Source organism: Ipomoea nil, unplaced genomic scaffold (genome assembly GCF_001879475.1).
Source record: "Ipomoea nil cultivar Tokyo-kokei standard unplaced genomic scaffold, Asagao_1.1 scaffold0143, whole genome shotgun sequence".
Lineage (NCBI taxonomy): Eukaryota > Viridiplantae > Streptophyta > Magnoliopsida > Solanales > Convolvulaceae > Ipomoea > Ipomoea nil.
In genome coordinates this window covers 434,207-450,804 of record NW_017616571.1, presented here as the reverse complement: position 1 = coordinate 450,804, position 16,598 = coordinate 434,207, and the positions used below count along the sequence as shown (strand labels likewise).

The 16,598-nt window shown below is 34.4% G+C and overlaps 2 protein-coding genes across 2 annotated transcripts; one reads left to right on the top strand and one right to left on the bottom strand.

Moving 5' to 3' along the window:
• The first annotated feature begins 2,627 nt into the window (after nucleotides 1-2,627).
• LOC109172033 (lysosomal Pro-X carboxypeptidase-like) lies at nucleotides 2,628-14,338 on the top strand. The gene is made up of 9 exons (XM_019321176.1): nucleotides 2,628-3,038; nucleotides 3,137-3,323; nucleotides 3,418-3,551; nucleotides 3,669-3,781; nucleotides 8,205-8,436; nucleotides 8,738-8,893; nucleotides 9,027-9,106; nucleotides 13,865-13,914; nucleotides 14,145-14,338. Exons 1-9 carry the CDS (start codon nucleotides 2,628-2,630, stop codon nucleotides 14,279-14,281), a joined length of 1,500 nt encoding a protein of 499 aa, XP_019176721.1. The 3' UTR covers nucleotides 14,282-14,338.
• A 708-nt stretch (nucleotides 14,339-15,046) lies between these two features.
• LOC109172027 (uncharacterized mitochondrial protein AtMg00810-like) lies at nucleotides 15,047-16,372 on the bottom strand. The gene has a single exon (XM_019321163.1). The coding sequence runs from the start codon at nucleotides 16,370-16,372 to the stop codon at nucleotides 15,047-15,049; it is 1,326 nt and encodes a 441-aa protein (XP_019176708.1).
• Between the last annotated feature and the right edge of the window lie 226 nt (nucleotides 16,373-16,598).

The following is a 16,598-nucleotide window of genomic DNA, read 5'->3' as shown; positions in this document are numbered from 1 at the left end:
ATGCCTCCGAGGACCGTCGTCCCCACTCCAACAATCTCCAACATTTCCACCAATACATAGTACACGAGGGTACCGTTCATTTCATTCACAATCTCCGACAAGTGAGCCTATGCTCAGATTACACCACCAATTTCATTTCATGGCCACCACGAGGACCACATATGTACCTTGGTGATTAATGTCCCATACCATTAACCGTGCAATCAAGGTACAACCAATACACACATTTTCATCACAGGAATCAATCAATGGATCACAACAAAGATATGAAACTATACTCAACAAGGAAGGATTACAATCCGACTCCAACGACGGTCAACACAAGTTGCCATCCTCAAAAGGAAAGAAAAAACCACACACACTAGCATTTCAACATCAAACTAGCATGCTTATCAAATGGGTAAACCAAACATAGTTCCGTAGAACATACAAGACTCATCATGGTTCAACGAGTCACAAAGTTGAACACTTAGCACGATTCAAGACACCAAATCCTACATGGATTCCTAACATACCGTTCTAGACATACAAAACATCAAGAAGACACTCAAATAGCCCAATAAAACAACATCGGGAGATCAAAACATCAATTACCGAGTCAAAAGAATCACGGGGAACAGATCCCCGACCAACACCAAAGTTGTACCCCGCGGGTGGGGCCACGGGTGGACCTCCATTTCATAAAGCATAGAGTACAACTCTTTGACTTGGATTGACTAGTCAATTTCTAGTCCTCCGGCTATTGAATTTTCAGGATTTTAGGAATAAATTACCAATTAAGCTATGATTAATTACCTAATTAATCGTTAAATAGATTTTGGATTTACGGGGTGTCACACGTATGGTCTTTACCGACCACCCGCATAGTCGGACTAGACTATTGTAAACTGTTAATTAATAGTTGCAAGGTATCCAGAACCACCATCCCCACTTTGAGTAAATGGCCAGCGTTGCACCAATGAGATAGTCTGAACCACCATCACCACTTTAAGCAAGTGGCCAATAATGGGTGCAGAAATTATGGTATTTACTAACCACTAGCATAGCCGGACTAAGCTATTGCAAACCACCTATAGCTGCAAGGTCATTTGAACCACCATCACCACTTTGAGCAAGTGGCAAACAAAGCACCAAATAACTGTAGGCACCGACATGGTAGTTTGAACCACCATCACCACTTTAAGCAAGTGACCAGTAAAGCACCAAATAACTACTAGTGACTAGTGAGAGCGGGATAGTCTGGACCATCATCACAACTTTGAGCAGTGGCCAGTAGGAACTGAAATTACCGTTTTTATCATCCACCAGAACAACCGCCCTATGTTGTTGCAAACTTCCAATAGTTGTAGGATAGTTTTGACTGTCATCACCCCTTTTTGTAAGGGGCCAACAATGTACCGATGAATCGCAACCACAAGTAGAGATATAAACAAAGAAAGAAGTTGGCAAAGCGTGAAAAAACAACTAAGCATCAACATCATCACACCCAAGGGAAGGCATGCCATCCAATGAGACCAAAGAATGCACACGAGGTAAGTCAAACAAGGTGCAAAAAAAAAAAAAAAAAAAATCCTCATCCCTCCTAGACATCCACTCAACTGAAGCAAAACAAGGCAGATTAACCTTAGGTGATGAACAAACCAAACTAGTCAAAGAGGCTAGAGGCATAAGATTCAAGAAACCTAAGATGCAATACCTCACTATCCAAATACCAAGCAGCGCAAGAGAAAGAGTTAAAATAATCCGTGAACTCCAACATTGAAGTCTCCACAAGGATAAACCTAATACCCCCAAACAGAAACCACTAAAAGGCATGCGAAAAGAACTCGAAAAAGACTCTGAATTCCATCCACAAACCCTGAGCAGTCAACCCCATAACAATAGCCACACCTTGGTTATGCACCAAGGTAACAACCCTGCCCCCCTCCAGCCGCCCTTGGAAACAGAGATAGAAAGATTTACCTTTAGATATTCAATCAAAGGTAGCGACCATCAAATCATCTAACCACGTACACATCTCGGTACCTGATGACTATCCAAGTAAGCAAGAATGAGGGGCCAACTCGAGAGCAAGATGTGCTTCCTTGGCCATGGGCGAAAGACGCACTCGGACACCGATCTAGCCATGCTAAAGATCATCGTACCCTAGGGATGCTAAGTGACCCCCGACCACGCATGCACTCGTTAATATGCTTCTATGCATAACTCCCAAATGATCAAATATGAAAACCTACAAGTAATAAAAGAAAGCAAACGTAAACTCGAGACCACCCGTCCCCAACTCGTCAAGAGAGTCCGAAGACCATTATATGGTAAGCTTCATTGCGCAAAAAAAAAACAAAAAAAAAAAAAAAAAAATTAATTAACAATAGCATTGTCATGGTCGATGCCGCGCGCCCTATGACTTGCTCTAACATTCTTTTGTTTGATTAATTTGTAGTATATATGATTTGATAACTTATACACCAATGAAAACAAGGAACTAACGTACGTAAATTTCTATGGGAGAAGAAGGATTGGGCCGGCTTTTGAAGGCTTTAATTTTATAGAAATTAAATTAAATATTTTAATGTAAATATTTAACATTAGGTGGAACCTCTGGCCATTTCAGTCTTCATTTCCTTGCCATGGAGTTCTTAACACTTGTAATTCAATGGTTATCTCTTCTTCTTATTCTCTTCTCAACAACTTCCCTTTCTGAAACCCCACACCAAATTCCTCGCCTCACTCCGCTCCACCGCTCTATCCTACGACGACAACCTCAGTCTTCTTCTGCTACCTCTGACAATATTCTTCCTCATGAATTCAGAACCTATTATTACAACCAAACGTTGGATCACTTCAATTACAGACCTCAAAGCTATGCCACCTTCAAACAGAGATACATAGTGAATTCCAAGTTCTGGGGTGGCGCCCAATCCAACTCCCCTATCTTCGCATGGCTCGGCGCCGAAACTCCGATCGACTATGATCCCATAGCCATCGGATTTCTCACTGACAATGCCCCTCGTTTTAAGGCTCTTCTTGTCTACATAGAGGTAATACTATACGATGATAGTTAAAAGTTGTTTGAACTGATAGTTAGTTAAACTGTGGGCAAATTCTGAAATTCATATTTTATCTGGTAATCATGCAGCATAGGTATTACGGGGAATCAATTCCGTTTGGAACCATGGAAGAAGTTCTGAGAAACGAGACAGCTCGTGGCTATTTTAACTCCGCTCAAGCTTTGGCTGATTATGCAGAGGTGCTGCTATATATAAAGAAGAAATACTCCGCTCAAGATTCTCCCATCATTGTTGTTGGAGGATCATATGGAGGAAGTACGTACGAGCTGAGATTATATTTTTCTATCTTTATTTTCTAGAGTTCAAATCTTTTTAATTTTGGGATTGAAATTTGTATTATATTGTGAAGTGCTTGCTTCGTGGTTTCGGTTGAAATATCCACACATTGCATTGGGTGCCTTAGCTTCATCAGCTCCCATTCTCTACTTTGACAATATCACAACACAAAATGGATACTTTTCCATAGTGACTAAAGATTTTAGAGTAAGTATACTATGAGATTTCTCCAACCGATAAGTACTATTCATATAGGTGTCAATCAATTATATAGAAAAAATGTAAGATATTTAATTTGCTTGAGTTTCTTAATATTGGTTGCAGGAAGTTAGTGAGAGTTGCTATCAAACTATAAGAAAATCATGGTCCATTATTGACAAAATTGCCTCCCAGCCAAACGGCCTCTCCATTCTCAGTCGCAAGTTCAAGCTTTGCCAGTAAGTATGAATTTTTTGTTAGATGACGAGAGAAACTCACAATCATCATGCATTATATCTAGAAGTATCAAATTAATGGATTTAAATTGATCCGCTATAGGAGTGTAAACGAGTCAAGCCGAGTTCGAGCCTGGGTTGGCTCGAGCTCGAGCTTGTTAAGGTAGTAATTACTAATTAGGGAAAAGTGTCAAATTGGCCCCCTAAGTTAAGTTGATAGTGCAATTGGGTCCCCTAAGTGAAAAAAGCTCCATTTAAGTCCCCTAAACCGGTAAAATTGTTCAATTAAGTCCAATATGACTTGTTTATCAGGTTAAATCGATATGGTGTTGACACGTGTCCTTCTTATTTTATTTTTTAAAATAAATGTTTTTTATTTATTAAAAATTAAAAATATTATTTATTATAAATTAATTAATTAAAATAATAATAATAATTACAAATTTAAAAAAATTAAAAAAAAAAAAAAAAAAAAAAAAAAAAAAAAAACAGCCACCGGCTGTCTGCACTGGACAACTAGTGGCTATCCTCCTTCTTCACGATCATCTAAGGAAGGCGGCCATGAACGTCTGGCCGTGAAGAAAGAAGACAACCACCAGCTGTCCAGCGCGAACAGCCGGTGGCTGTTTTTTTTTTTTTTTTTTTTTTTTAATTTTTAAAATATTATTATTTTTTAAATTAATTAATAAAAAAAATAATATTTTTAATAAATAAAAAGTATTTATTTTTAAAAATAAAATAAGAAAGACACGTGTCAACACCATATCGATTTAACCTGTTAAACAAGTTATATTGGACTTAATTGAACAATTTTACAGGTTTAAGGGACTTGAATGAAACTTTTTTCACTTTGGGGACCCAATTGCACTATCCACTTGACTTAGGGGGTCAATTTGACACTTTTTCCTACTAATTAATATAGAGTGAAATTCAAACCCATCAATAACAAATGTGAATTACCAGGAATACCCTAGTGACACTCTACATGCCGGACCACCACTAGGGGAATATGTTTTGGTTTGGTGCATTAGATTGCACAAAATCAATGCACCACATTACTTCACAAGTTCACATACTAACATTGGGTTGCACCAGAAAACTACCCTATATATATATATATATAAATTGGTTCTCGTGCGAGTGAGCGCTTCAGGTGCGGTTTAATCTGAGCCATTCATCTCGCTTTAATCAACGTTCAAGATTACCAAAAAAAAAAAAAAACGCGGTGGCAATTTTGTAACTTTTTCATCTAGATCAAAATTAAGGTGAGTGATTTTGTGATTAATGTACGTGAGTTTTGTATATAAGGTGCGTGAGTCTTGTGCGTAATGTGCGTGAGTTTTGTGCTTAATGTGCGTGAGTTTGTGATTAATGTGAATAATTGTTAAAACTTAAAGTGTGGGCTTTTGTGCTTAAGGTGCGTGAAATTTGTTCTTAAGGTGAGTGAAGTTTGTGCTTACAGTGCGTGGGGTTAGTGATTAATGTTAGTAGTTGTTGAAACTTAAAGTCTGTGAGTTAATACTTACTGTGCGTCAGTTTAATGCTTAATGTGCGTGAGGTTTGTGCTTAATGTGCGTGGGTTTTGTACTTAATGTGCGTGAGTTTGTGCTTAATGTGAGACATTTTAAAATCTTAAGTGTGTGAGTTTTGTGCTCAATGTGCTTTGTTCTGTGCTTAATGTGCGTGGTTTTTGTACTTAAGGTGAGTGATTTGTGTTCTTAAGGTGCTTTGTTTGTGGACTTAAGGTGCGTGGTGATTTGTGTACTTAAGGTGCGCCATGTTAATGCTTAAGGAGCGTCCAACTGCTCAACCGCACAGGAAGCATCAACCGCACCTAAACCCTTCCCTATATAAACATGTGGACATATACTGTGCACACATCTAAATGCGGGTGCGCACACATCTAAATGCGGGTGCGCACACATCTAAATGCGGGTGCGCACACATCCAATATAGTATGTATCTGTGAATACACAGTATTTGGGTCAGTGTGCACACGTCCATGAACGACAGTGCACACAGACGGAGATCACACAAAATCATAAAAACTAATCACAACCTTAGATATTCAAAATCTAATGATCCAGAAATGTCCACACGTTTGTATTTTAAGCATGTTTTTACATGAATGTAATTCTCTACATACATATATATATATATATATATATATATATATATATATATATATATATCTTTTTTTTAATGAATGGGTCAACAAGGTGATGGATTTCTTTTATTTAAAAGAAACGACACCCTTTTCGTCTAATTACTTATGTTTGTATGCCGTATTTAGTTTCATTTTATATACATTGTTGTTTTATTTCGTCACAATTAAGTATAATTTTGTTTCAACTAAGGTTTCATTTGACACTATACACTCAATATGTGATACTTGTTACTGAATTTCATTTTATACACACCGCAATCTTATTACAACACAACTAAAGTATAATTTTAATTCAACTACGATTTCATTGGATAATATAAACTCAAATATGTGAAATTGTTATTCAGTTTCATTTTATATATGCTGTAGTTTTATTACAATACAACTAAATTATCATTTTGATATAACTACAGTTTCATTTGATAATATACACTCAACATGTGAGATATTTTATTCAGTTTCATTTTATATATACCGTAGTTTCATTTCAACACAACTAAAGTATCATTTTAATTCAATTACAATTTCATTTGACATTATACACTCAATATGTGCGACATGTTATTCGGTTTCATTTTTATACATACTGTAATTTTATTTCAGCACAATACAACTAAAGTATCATTCCGATTCAACTACAGTTTCATTTGATAATATATATTCAATATGTGAGATATATTATCCAGTTTCATTTTAGATACACTATAATTTCATTTTATTTTGAGCACATCATAAATACAGAATTTTTTAAAAATATAGCGATCGTCATTTCGGTACCTTTTTAAATCATGGTCCACACAATTGGTCCACTGTATAACAATTGCAACGGCAAATTATGCCCTGGACCCGTGTCCAGAATGAATTGTGGACACGGGCCCAAAACGACATCGTTTTTAAAAAAAAACGCGTCATTTAGTTAAAAAAAAAAAATTGCGCGCGTTTTGCCGTTAACGGCGATATTTTTTTTTTGATTATGAATGTACAGTTATGCCGTTATGAATGTACAGTTATGCAATTATGAAATTATGAACACAGAGCTCTAACATTATGAACTTACAATTATGAACATATATAGTGATAAAATTATGACCATGGAGCTTTAAAATTGTGAATATAGAGCTTCGAAGATTATGAATGTACAGTTATAGAGTTATGAATCTACAGTTATGGAGTTATGAATCTACAGTTATGAGATTATGAATCTACAGTTATGGAATTATGAATGTACAGTTATTGATCGAATTATGAACAAAGAGCTCTAACATTATTAACTTACAATTATGAACATATAGTGATAAAATTATGAACATAGAGCTCTAAAATTGTGAACATAGAGCTTCGAAAATATGAATGTACAATTATGGAGTTATGAATGTACAGTTATGACGTTATGAATGTACAATTATAGAGTTATGAATGTACAGTTATAGAGTTATGAACGTACAGTTATGGAGTTATGAATGTATAGTTATTAACATATAGTAATAAAATTATGAACATATACTTCTATAACAAAGTGATCTGAAAAAAAAAAAAAAAAAAAAAAAGAAGAAGATAACAGTGCCTAACGGCACTGTTACCCGTGTCCAGCAAGCATGCTGGACACGGGTCCAAGGCATAACGATTGAATTGCAACAGGGTAGACCGGGCCGTCCCAATAAGCCAAAAATTAAAGTGTTATCCAAATATCCAATTGATAGTATAAAATGAGTTAGCCTTAATCCACCTATTGTAGCAATTAGATTGGGTCAGGTTCGCCCCATATAATTGTGTGGGTCATATTATCAAATAACGTACATTCAATACATAAATAATATACTTTTAATATATTTTAAAATGTACATTGTATTCAGAGAAAGTACACTATTTGTGTACCGAAAGTACATTATTTTGTATAATGTACATGTAGTACACGAATAATGTATTTTTAATATATTAAAAATGTACTTTTTGTTATAGTCCACACAACACTATGTGCACCCTAATTTACCGTTGGCCAAAGGGATCAGACCTGAACTGAGCTTCATATTAAACTATCCATTTGACACCAGATGGCAACCTGACAACAATTAATACTTGTCATATATGTTTTGAACCTACTAAATTAAGTCATGCCCGCAATAGTAGGTTCTGGCTAGCTTTTACCTTAGATTCAAAGATTTTATGCTCGAATAATATTACATCGATCAACTCATATGTTATACTTTAATTTTTACATCAAATCGATAATGGATTTATCGTTTTCTTGATCCTGTTTAGGGACTTAAAGTCATCTACGGATCTAAAGTTTTACTTGGGTTTGAAGTATTCTTTCGCCGCTCAGTATGATGCACCCCCGAAATATCCCGTGACGCAGGTGTGCAGTGGCATAGATGGCGCGCCCAAAGGGGCTCATATTCTCGACCGCATACAGGCCGGCGTCGTCAGCCGTACAGGGAATCAATCTTGCTACACCCTTCCCATTTTTGGCATTTCGGCATGGAAACGGCAAGTAAGTAAACATACATGTTGCCCGCAGGGATAGTTCAATTAATTTTTGGGTGACAGAATGTGAGTTAATAATATAATCGCATTATGGGAATCACACACACCTAATGTGGTGGACACTTTGTGAACAGAAAACTCGGGTCATTTCACCTGGTGAGTTGTTAAGTCACTGTAATTTAACATCTCTACAAATCTTGTTGGGTCATAGTATGGGTCCCGGGGTGATGGATTTCGCCTTGTGGCCGGGCAAGTAAACATGCATTAATATGAAGTTTGGTTGAGAAATGAGAGATTTTGGTGTGTAGACTTGTAGTGAAATGGTGTTTCCGATTGGGCGTGGCGACGGGGACACCATGTTCTATCCATCTCCGTTCAACCTGCAACAATTCTCACAGGACTGCATTAATGGCTTCGGCGTTCCACCTCGGCCACACTGGATCACAACCTATTACGGCGGACAGGTATAGTATATATATATATGTTCTTCAAACAAGTATTTTGCATATCTTATGTTGTATATATACTCTAGCTAGCTTTAATTTATATTATTCCTAAAGAGTGTTTTATGAAATATTAAAATTATATATATTGCAGGATATTAAATTAGTTCTGCGCATGTTTGGTAGCAACATTATTTTCTCCAATGGACTAAGAGACCCATATAGCAGTGGAGGGTAATTTAAAATGAGACTCGTTTAAATTTTTTTTAGCAACCTTAATATCTTATATGTTTTTTTTTTTTTTTTTTTTTTTTTTTTTTTTTTTTTTTTTTTTTTTCTGGTATGTGGACAGGGTTTTGGAGAGCATATCAGATTCGATACTTGCAATCTATACCCGTAACGGTATGTTAGTCATATATATATATATATATATATATATATATATATATATATATATACTTGACTCATAAGGCACTGGTGCATCCAACTCTCAACATGCATTTGCCAAAGCTTCACGGTGTATTTGATTTAAGTGTACTTTTACAGATTGTGAGTGCACTATTATATATTATTGGATGCATTATGAAGCTTTGAGTTGGTGAATGTCTAGAATTTGTAATAATTAGGAAATTTACACCAACTTTTTTCTTTAATTTAGAGTTATTGATCATCCTAAATCTACAACTAACATTTCTCTACATTTTTATAGGAAAACTTTTTTTTTCACTTTTTCAAGTTATATTGAATATTATTGATAATAACTAGTCTTTTACGCGTATTGCGCGATTGAGATACTGCCCAATGTTTTTTTTTTAAAATAAGTACTTTAAAGTATATCAATGCAAGATTATATTGAAATTGTTCATGCATAGATAATTGAATGTTAAACTTGCGTATTTAAATAGGTAATTCTAAGTTCACAAATGCAAGATAATATAGTCAAGATTGATTATAATTGTCAATAAAATAATTGTATAGGTATGGTTGAAACCAAATACGGGACATAAGGGAGAGCAAATAAAAATTAGGGCATAAAATATTAAATATATACTAATATTGAAGAGCTAACTGATTACCAAACAAGGACATTGCAAGATAGTTTCCACTTCAATTTGTTGTGTGATTTGAATACTCATTTTGTCAATAAATCCTCAAGTAGTTAATATGATTGGCTTAATTTTATTTTTTTATTTTTTAAAACAATTATTATTATTATTATTATTATTATTATTATTATTATTATTATTATTATTAAATATATGTATACCCTTTGGTCATTTTACATGTTAATCTAAACAGCTAATTTTTTCAAATATCTTTTTACCAACCGTTGATATAATTCGCTGGTCAAATTCGCTAATATAATCCGCTAATGCCAACCGCTAACTGCTGATTGTCAAACAAGGACATTGCAAGGTAGTTCTTACTTCAATTTGTTGTGTGATTTGAATACTCTCTTTGTCAACAAATCTCTCAAGTAGTTAATATGATTGACTTTATTAATTATATATTTTTTTATTTTTTCATGGAATTAATAAAATATTTGGTAAATAAATATATAGCATTATTTTGTATCATAACTTTGATATTTAATTAAAAAAATAGTGCACAAAAAAGATAATAGACAATGTAGTGAATATAATCAATTGATGACTTTTAATATAAATAATATTTATATTGGAGAAATATAAATACAATATAACTAATAAAATTATTTCTCTTAATTAATTTATTGATAATGAATAATTTTTTTTAATAAAGACATTGTAGCTAGGGACAATGTAGCGAATATAATCAATTGATGAATTTGAATGTAAAGAATTTTTATATTGGAGAAAAATAAATACAATATAACTAATGAAATTATTTCTCTTATTTAATTTATTGATAATGAATAAATTTTTTTGAATAAAGACATTGTAGACACATAATTCTAAATTAAAGAAATGCATATGTATTAGTTTTTGTTGTAGCTACTAAATTATTATTTTAATTTAATAAGAGTAAAATAGAGTACTAATTATACCAATTTTGATTGGGATGGGGTTCGAACTTAAAACCTTTCTTATTGAAATCAATGAGTAAGTTAACCGTGAACTAACAGAAATTAACGGAAAAGATAATATTTAACGGAAAAGTTAACGATAATCATATTCATTAAGGATAAATTAGGAAATCTTAAGGAAAAATTAAAATTTGATCAATCTGAGCCATTCATTTAATTAAAAAATTTGACCGCCATTTTTCTTACCAATTATAGGCCTAACTCTCTTGGGCTCTTATTAGTATAGTAGATAGTAGATAGTAGATTTCTAATTGTACTTGGTATAACCATGTATCAATATACATAGCTATGCCCAGTGTAAAAGGCACCATTACCAACATAAATCTTAAAAATTTTTCATATATAATGGAATAAAGTATATGTATAGTAAGTTGATGAAAGTAAAATTTTGTTTGGGGTGTTGTAGGGTCTCATTGTTTGGACATATTAGGATAAAACGAAACGGATCCGGACTGGCTAACAGAGCAACGAAAAACGGAGGTTGAAATAATACAACGTTGGATAACCAATTACTATGCTGATCTTAAAGCCCTCAAGAAATAGGAGATCAGACATCATTATATTGTTTTATGAAATCATATATATATAACAATTAGCCCTACAGTTGTAAGTTTTGCCAGAGCTCAGTTGTGGATGCTTTGTTGGTAAAAATTTAAAAAAGGCTTGTATGCATGGTCTTAAATAGGCTCTCTGGGCGACTGGACTTGATATTTGGCGTTGTTTACGTTTCTATTGTCCATTATTAGATTTAAGAAACCAATGTTTGATACTTCCTTATTCATTACTGGAAATTATGGAATTTCCGACCACTTGAAAGTGATCTTAAATCAAATTGAAAGCAAAAAGTGGTCGAAAATAGCAACAAAGTTTTTTCCGGATACTAAAAGTAGTCGAAACAAAGACTTTTAACTTGATTTAAGATCATTTTCAGGTGGTCGGAAATTGCATAATTTCTAGTAGTGATTTGTGTTTAATTTGGGCGGTGGGCTTGTTTATTTGCTAGTATATGTTGATGATATCGTTGTTACGGGGAATAACTGATTTTTTGAATATGGCTAAAAGCAGAGATTTTCAGAACTGTGTAGATATGGCTGAGTTGAGGGAGGTGGTTTTTTATGGGGGGGCAGTACACCTGGTGGAATGGTAGGAAAGGGAAGCAGGCAATATGGAAAAGGCTGGATAAGGGCTTTATTAATGGCCCCTGGGAGGATAAATTGCAGACACACATTCAACACTTAGTCAAAAGAACTTCTGACCACTCCCCCTTAGCTTGCTAATGGGAGTGGAGGCTAAACAAAAGATGTGGAAAAAACCATTTATTTTTCAGAACATGTGGGGGGAGCATAAACAGTTTCAGAGTATAGTGGAGGAAGAATAGAGGATCAAAGTGGAAGGGAATGCAATGTTCACATTCAAAACCAAGCTGAAAATGTGAAAAAAATATAATGTTGAAGAAGTGGAATTAGGAAACATTTGGTAATATTTTTGAAAAGATAAAAGAGATGGAGGAGAAAGTTAGAGGGTTGAAGGAAAAAAAAATACAAGAACATCCCAAAGAAGAATGATTGGTACTGGTAAAGTATGGGCAGAAACGTCTCCATTCAAGTTTGATCTCATGACCTCCCACATGAGAAATGTCAATACATGCCATCTAAGCACAAGGTGCTTGACCTATTTATTTTATTTAATAATATAAAATTATTTAAAGCATTTTTCATCTAAATCAAGATATATAAACGGAATAATGTAAAATTTTAAAATTTTATATTTAGTGGATTTAATTTGTGTCTACCAACAAAAAATAAAGAATAAATAAATAATGAAATGGAAATGTATGCATGTCCACACATGCAACAACTTTCAAGCCCGGGTAGGGGTGGCTAATTAAATGGTTGGAAAGTGATTTTCGTATCAAAAGATTATCAGTTTAATTTTTGTTAACACCTTATCGGTTAAGTCTGTCACATAGTGATTATGAGTTTTCCTTGTCATTAAAAAAAAAAACACCAAAAAAGATTAAACTTTCAAAAAATAAATTCCATGTAACATCAATTTTTAGATGAAAAGAACTAATATATAAAAGAAATTAATAAAAACATGACATTTCAACTAACTCCTACCAAATTTCGTTGTCTAGTATGTAGAAAATAATAGAGATTGCAATGGCGCCATTATTATTAAGAGAAAGGTGGAGGACCATTATATTCCAATGATTGGTTATAATCATTTTTCTTCTACACGGTTGAAAAGGTCCTCCACATGCAGTAAAAATCAAATGACTATAAGTAATTAAAAAGGGTTTTTACTAAATTTAATGCTTATGAGATGTTTCAACGGAATTAATTAATATTAACGGAAAATGCTATACTCACAATTTCCCTTATTGGTTTGTAAAATAGATTAATTATGTTGTGTAGAAAATTGTAGTATTTTTTTGAATGCTATTGGCTCTATTACAATGTAGTATCTACTCATATACTTTCTCAACCTACTAAAATACAAAGAACCAATAACGCCTCCACTGAGACTTGAACTCAGCTCACAATCTTCCAAATGGAAGTCCAACCCGGATACCATTAGACCACATAGTCCTGATAGAAAATTGTAGTATAGAATTTAGTTTATTATCATTTTAAATGCCTTAGATTTAAACTCTTACATGATGTTTGGTTGCAATGAGGGAATTACGGGGAAAAAATTATCTCATGAGAATGAATAATGAGGAAATAAGGTTAGAATTCAAATTTTATTGTTTGGTTTGTGGAATATTTTTTTTTTGAAAACAGGCAAAGTCATATATTAATGAATGAAAGGAACAATATGTACTTAGCTTATATCGACTTTCTTTTTAAGTTATTAATGTTTTTTTTTTTAATTACTAACCTTATATCTTATGTTATTCTTTTTGGTTTCTGGTACATTGATAGGGTTTTGGAGAACATATCAGATACTATACTTGCCATCTATACCCATAATGGTATGTTGGTCTATATACATATTTCGGAGTTTACAATTCTGATCAATATTAATATCTTTTACACCAAGTAGAACCATGTATGATTTTTGAATTATACCAAATATTATTAATATATAGTGTAAACAATACTAATATTGATGGACACTTCAAAATTTTCCATATATAATGGGATAAAGTATATATAATAAGTTGATGAAAGTATTATAATATATTTTATTTGGGTGTTGTAGGGTCTCATTGTTTGGACATACTTGGGAAAAGTAAAACGGATTCAGATTGGTTAACCGAGCAACGGAAAAGGGAGGTTGAGATAATACAAGGATGGATAACCAAGTACTATGTTGATCTTCAAGCTCTCAAGAAATAAAAGACAAATAAAAAAAATTTTGGTACCGTATTCAAAATAATTTCCATTTGCACCGAACCAACCCAATTAAGCGATAAAGTGAATTCCCGACTTTTCTTAAGGGGAAAGAGTACATGCGGTCACTCACGTCAATCAAGCTAGTCAGAGTGGCAATGAAGTTGATATAATCATAATATATTTATTGTACCAATCTTATTAATATTAATTAAAGTATTTCGTACGTCTATGTATACACTTAAGTACTAATAGAAATTGAATATTGTAAAATACGTACTGAATTTTCAGTGTTAGTAAATGAATTGTGGGCAAGAATAATTCTAGTACTTATCGCCTTTTTTTTTTTTTTTTTTTTTTTTTGAGAACAAGTACTTATCGTCTCCCTTTTCATGGGAACCTCAACATTAATAACACGATTATGACTAGTAGTTTGTGGACAGGACATGCCTCATCAATTGAGGGAATTGAATAAGCCTTGTTATCTGAATTCAACACATAAAATTAGACGGAGGAATATTATATTTTCTCCTAAAACTAACTTTTCAACTAACGGAAGCTTCACATGCAGAATCAAGAAGGAGAAAAGAAGGAAAAGAATAGTTTTATAGTTATATTCTTTTTGTTACAAAGATTACTAGTAACCTCAACATATATATAATGAAGATACTGAAGTCCTTTATTCTATACTGCTAGAATTTAGAAATGAATGGATGCATGATTTATGGAGTCTAATATTTAGGAATGAATTGCTGCATGATTTTTGGAGTCTTAGGAATGAATTGCTGCATGATTTTTGGAGTCTAATACCCCCCCCCCCCCCCCATAAACTGGAGCATGGAGGTCCTCAATGGCCAGTTTAGACTTGAAGATATGAAATGCTGGAGAGGGTAACGCCTTGGTCAGACCATCTGCAATCTGCGTAGAAGAGGAAACAGACAATAACTTGATGAAACCTTGGCTGAGTCTTTCACGAACAATGTGACAATCTATATCTCTATGCTTTGTACATTCATGAAATACGTGATTCTCAGCGATAGCAATAGCTGATTTGCTATCACAGAATACGGCGGCAGGCTTGTTTGGTTTGATTTGCAAATCATGGAGTAAGGAGTGGACCCACTGCACCTCGCAGACAGTGGCAGCCAAGGGACGATACTCTGCTTCGGATGAAGAACGAGAGACAGTGGCTTGTTTCTTTGATCTCCACGAAACAAGGGCAGAGCCTATAAAGATACAGAAACCCATAATGGATTTGCGAGTTTCTGGACATGAGGCCCAATCAGAATCTAAAAAAACATTCAACTCCATTTTATTATTTCTTGGATATAGCAAGCCCTGGCCAGGGGCTTTCTTGATATAACGAAGGACTCGGTGAGCGGCAGTCAAGTGGTCCGAAGTTGGAGAGTCGACATATTGACTTAACTGCTGAGTTGCGTATGAAATATCTGGCCTTGTTGCTGTGAGATACAACAACCTACCAATCAAACGTCTATAACCAGAAGGATCTTTGAGAAGAGAACCTCCTTCTTTGGTTAGACGTGTTCCAGGGACCATGGGAGTATCAACCGGTTTGCTGTGAAGAAAACCAGCCTCTTCAATTATGTCTAAAGCGTATTTCCTTTGGCAGAGGTTCAAACTATCTATTGTCATATGTGCTTCAATACCCAGAAAGTACCCCAAACTTCCCAAGTCATTGATTTTAAAAGTATTGTCAAGAAATGTCTTAAGTTCTTGAATGAGATGTGAGCTAGGACTTGTGACGAGGATGCCATCTACATAGACAAGGACTGCTATGAATGATGCAGCATGTCCTCTAGTGAACAAAGAAGGATCAAACTTGGACTGTTGGAAACCATTGCTAATCAAGTCGGCACTCAACTTAGCATTCCACTGTCGGCTGGCTTGTTTAAGGCCATAGAGTGATCTTAGTAACTTGCAAACCTGCCCTTGTTTCTCCCCTTGAAAGCCAGGTGGAAGCACCATGTAAACTTCCTCAACTAAGTCACCATGGAGGAAAGCGTTATTGATGTCTAGTTGATGAAAAAGCCATGCTTGAGAGGATGCCACAACTAGGAAGGTGCGAATGGTGGTCATTCTCGCAATCGGGGAAAAAGTTTCTATATAGTCAATTCCCAACTGTTGAGTGTAGCTCTTGGCTACCAATCTGGCCTTATAGCGTTCCACCGATCCATCCGCCTTGAGCTTTACCTTATATACCCATTTACACCCTATGGGTGTCTTCCGAGGGGCAAATCAACCAAGGTCCATGTATGATTGTCTTGTAGTGCCTTGATTTCAGCAACCATAGCTTCTTTCCAAT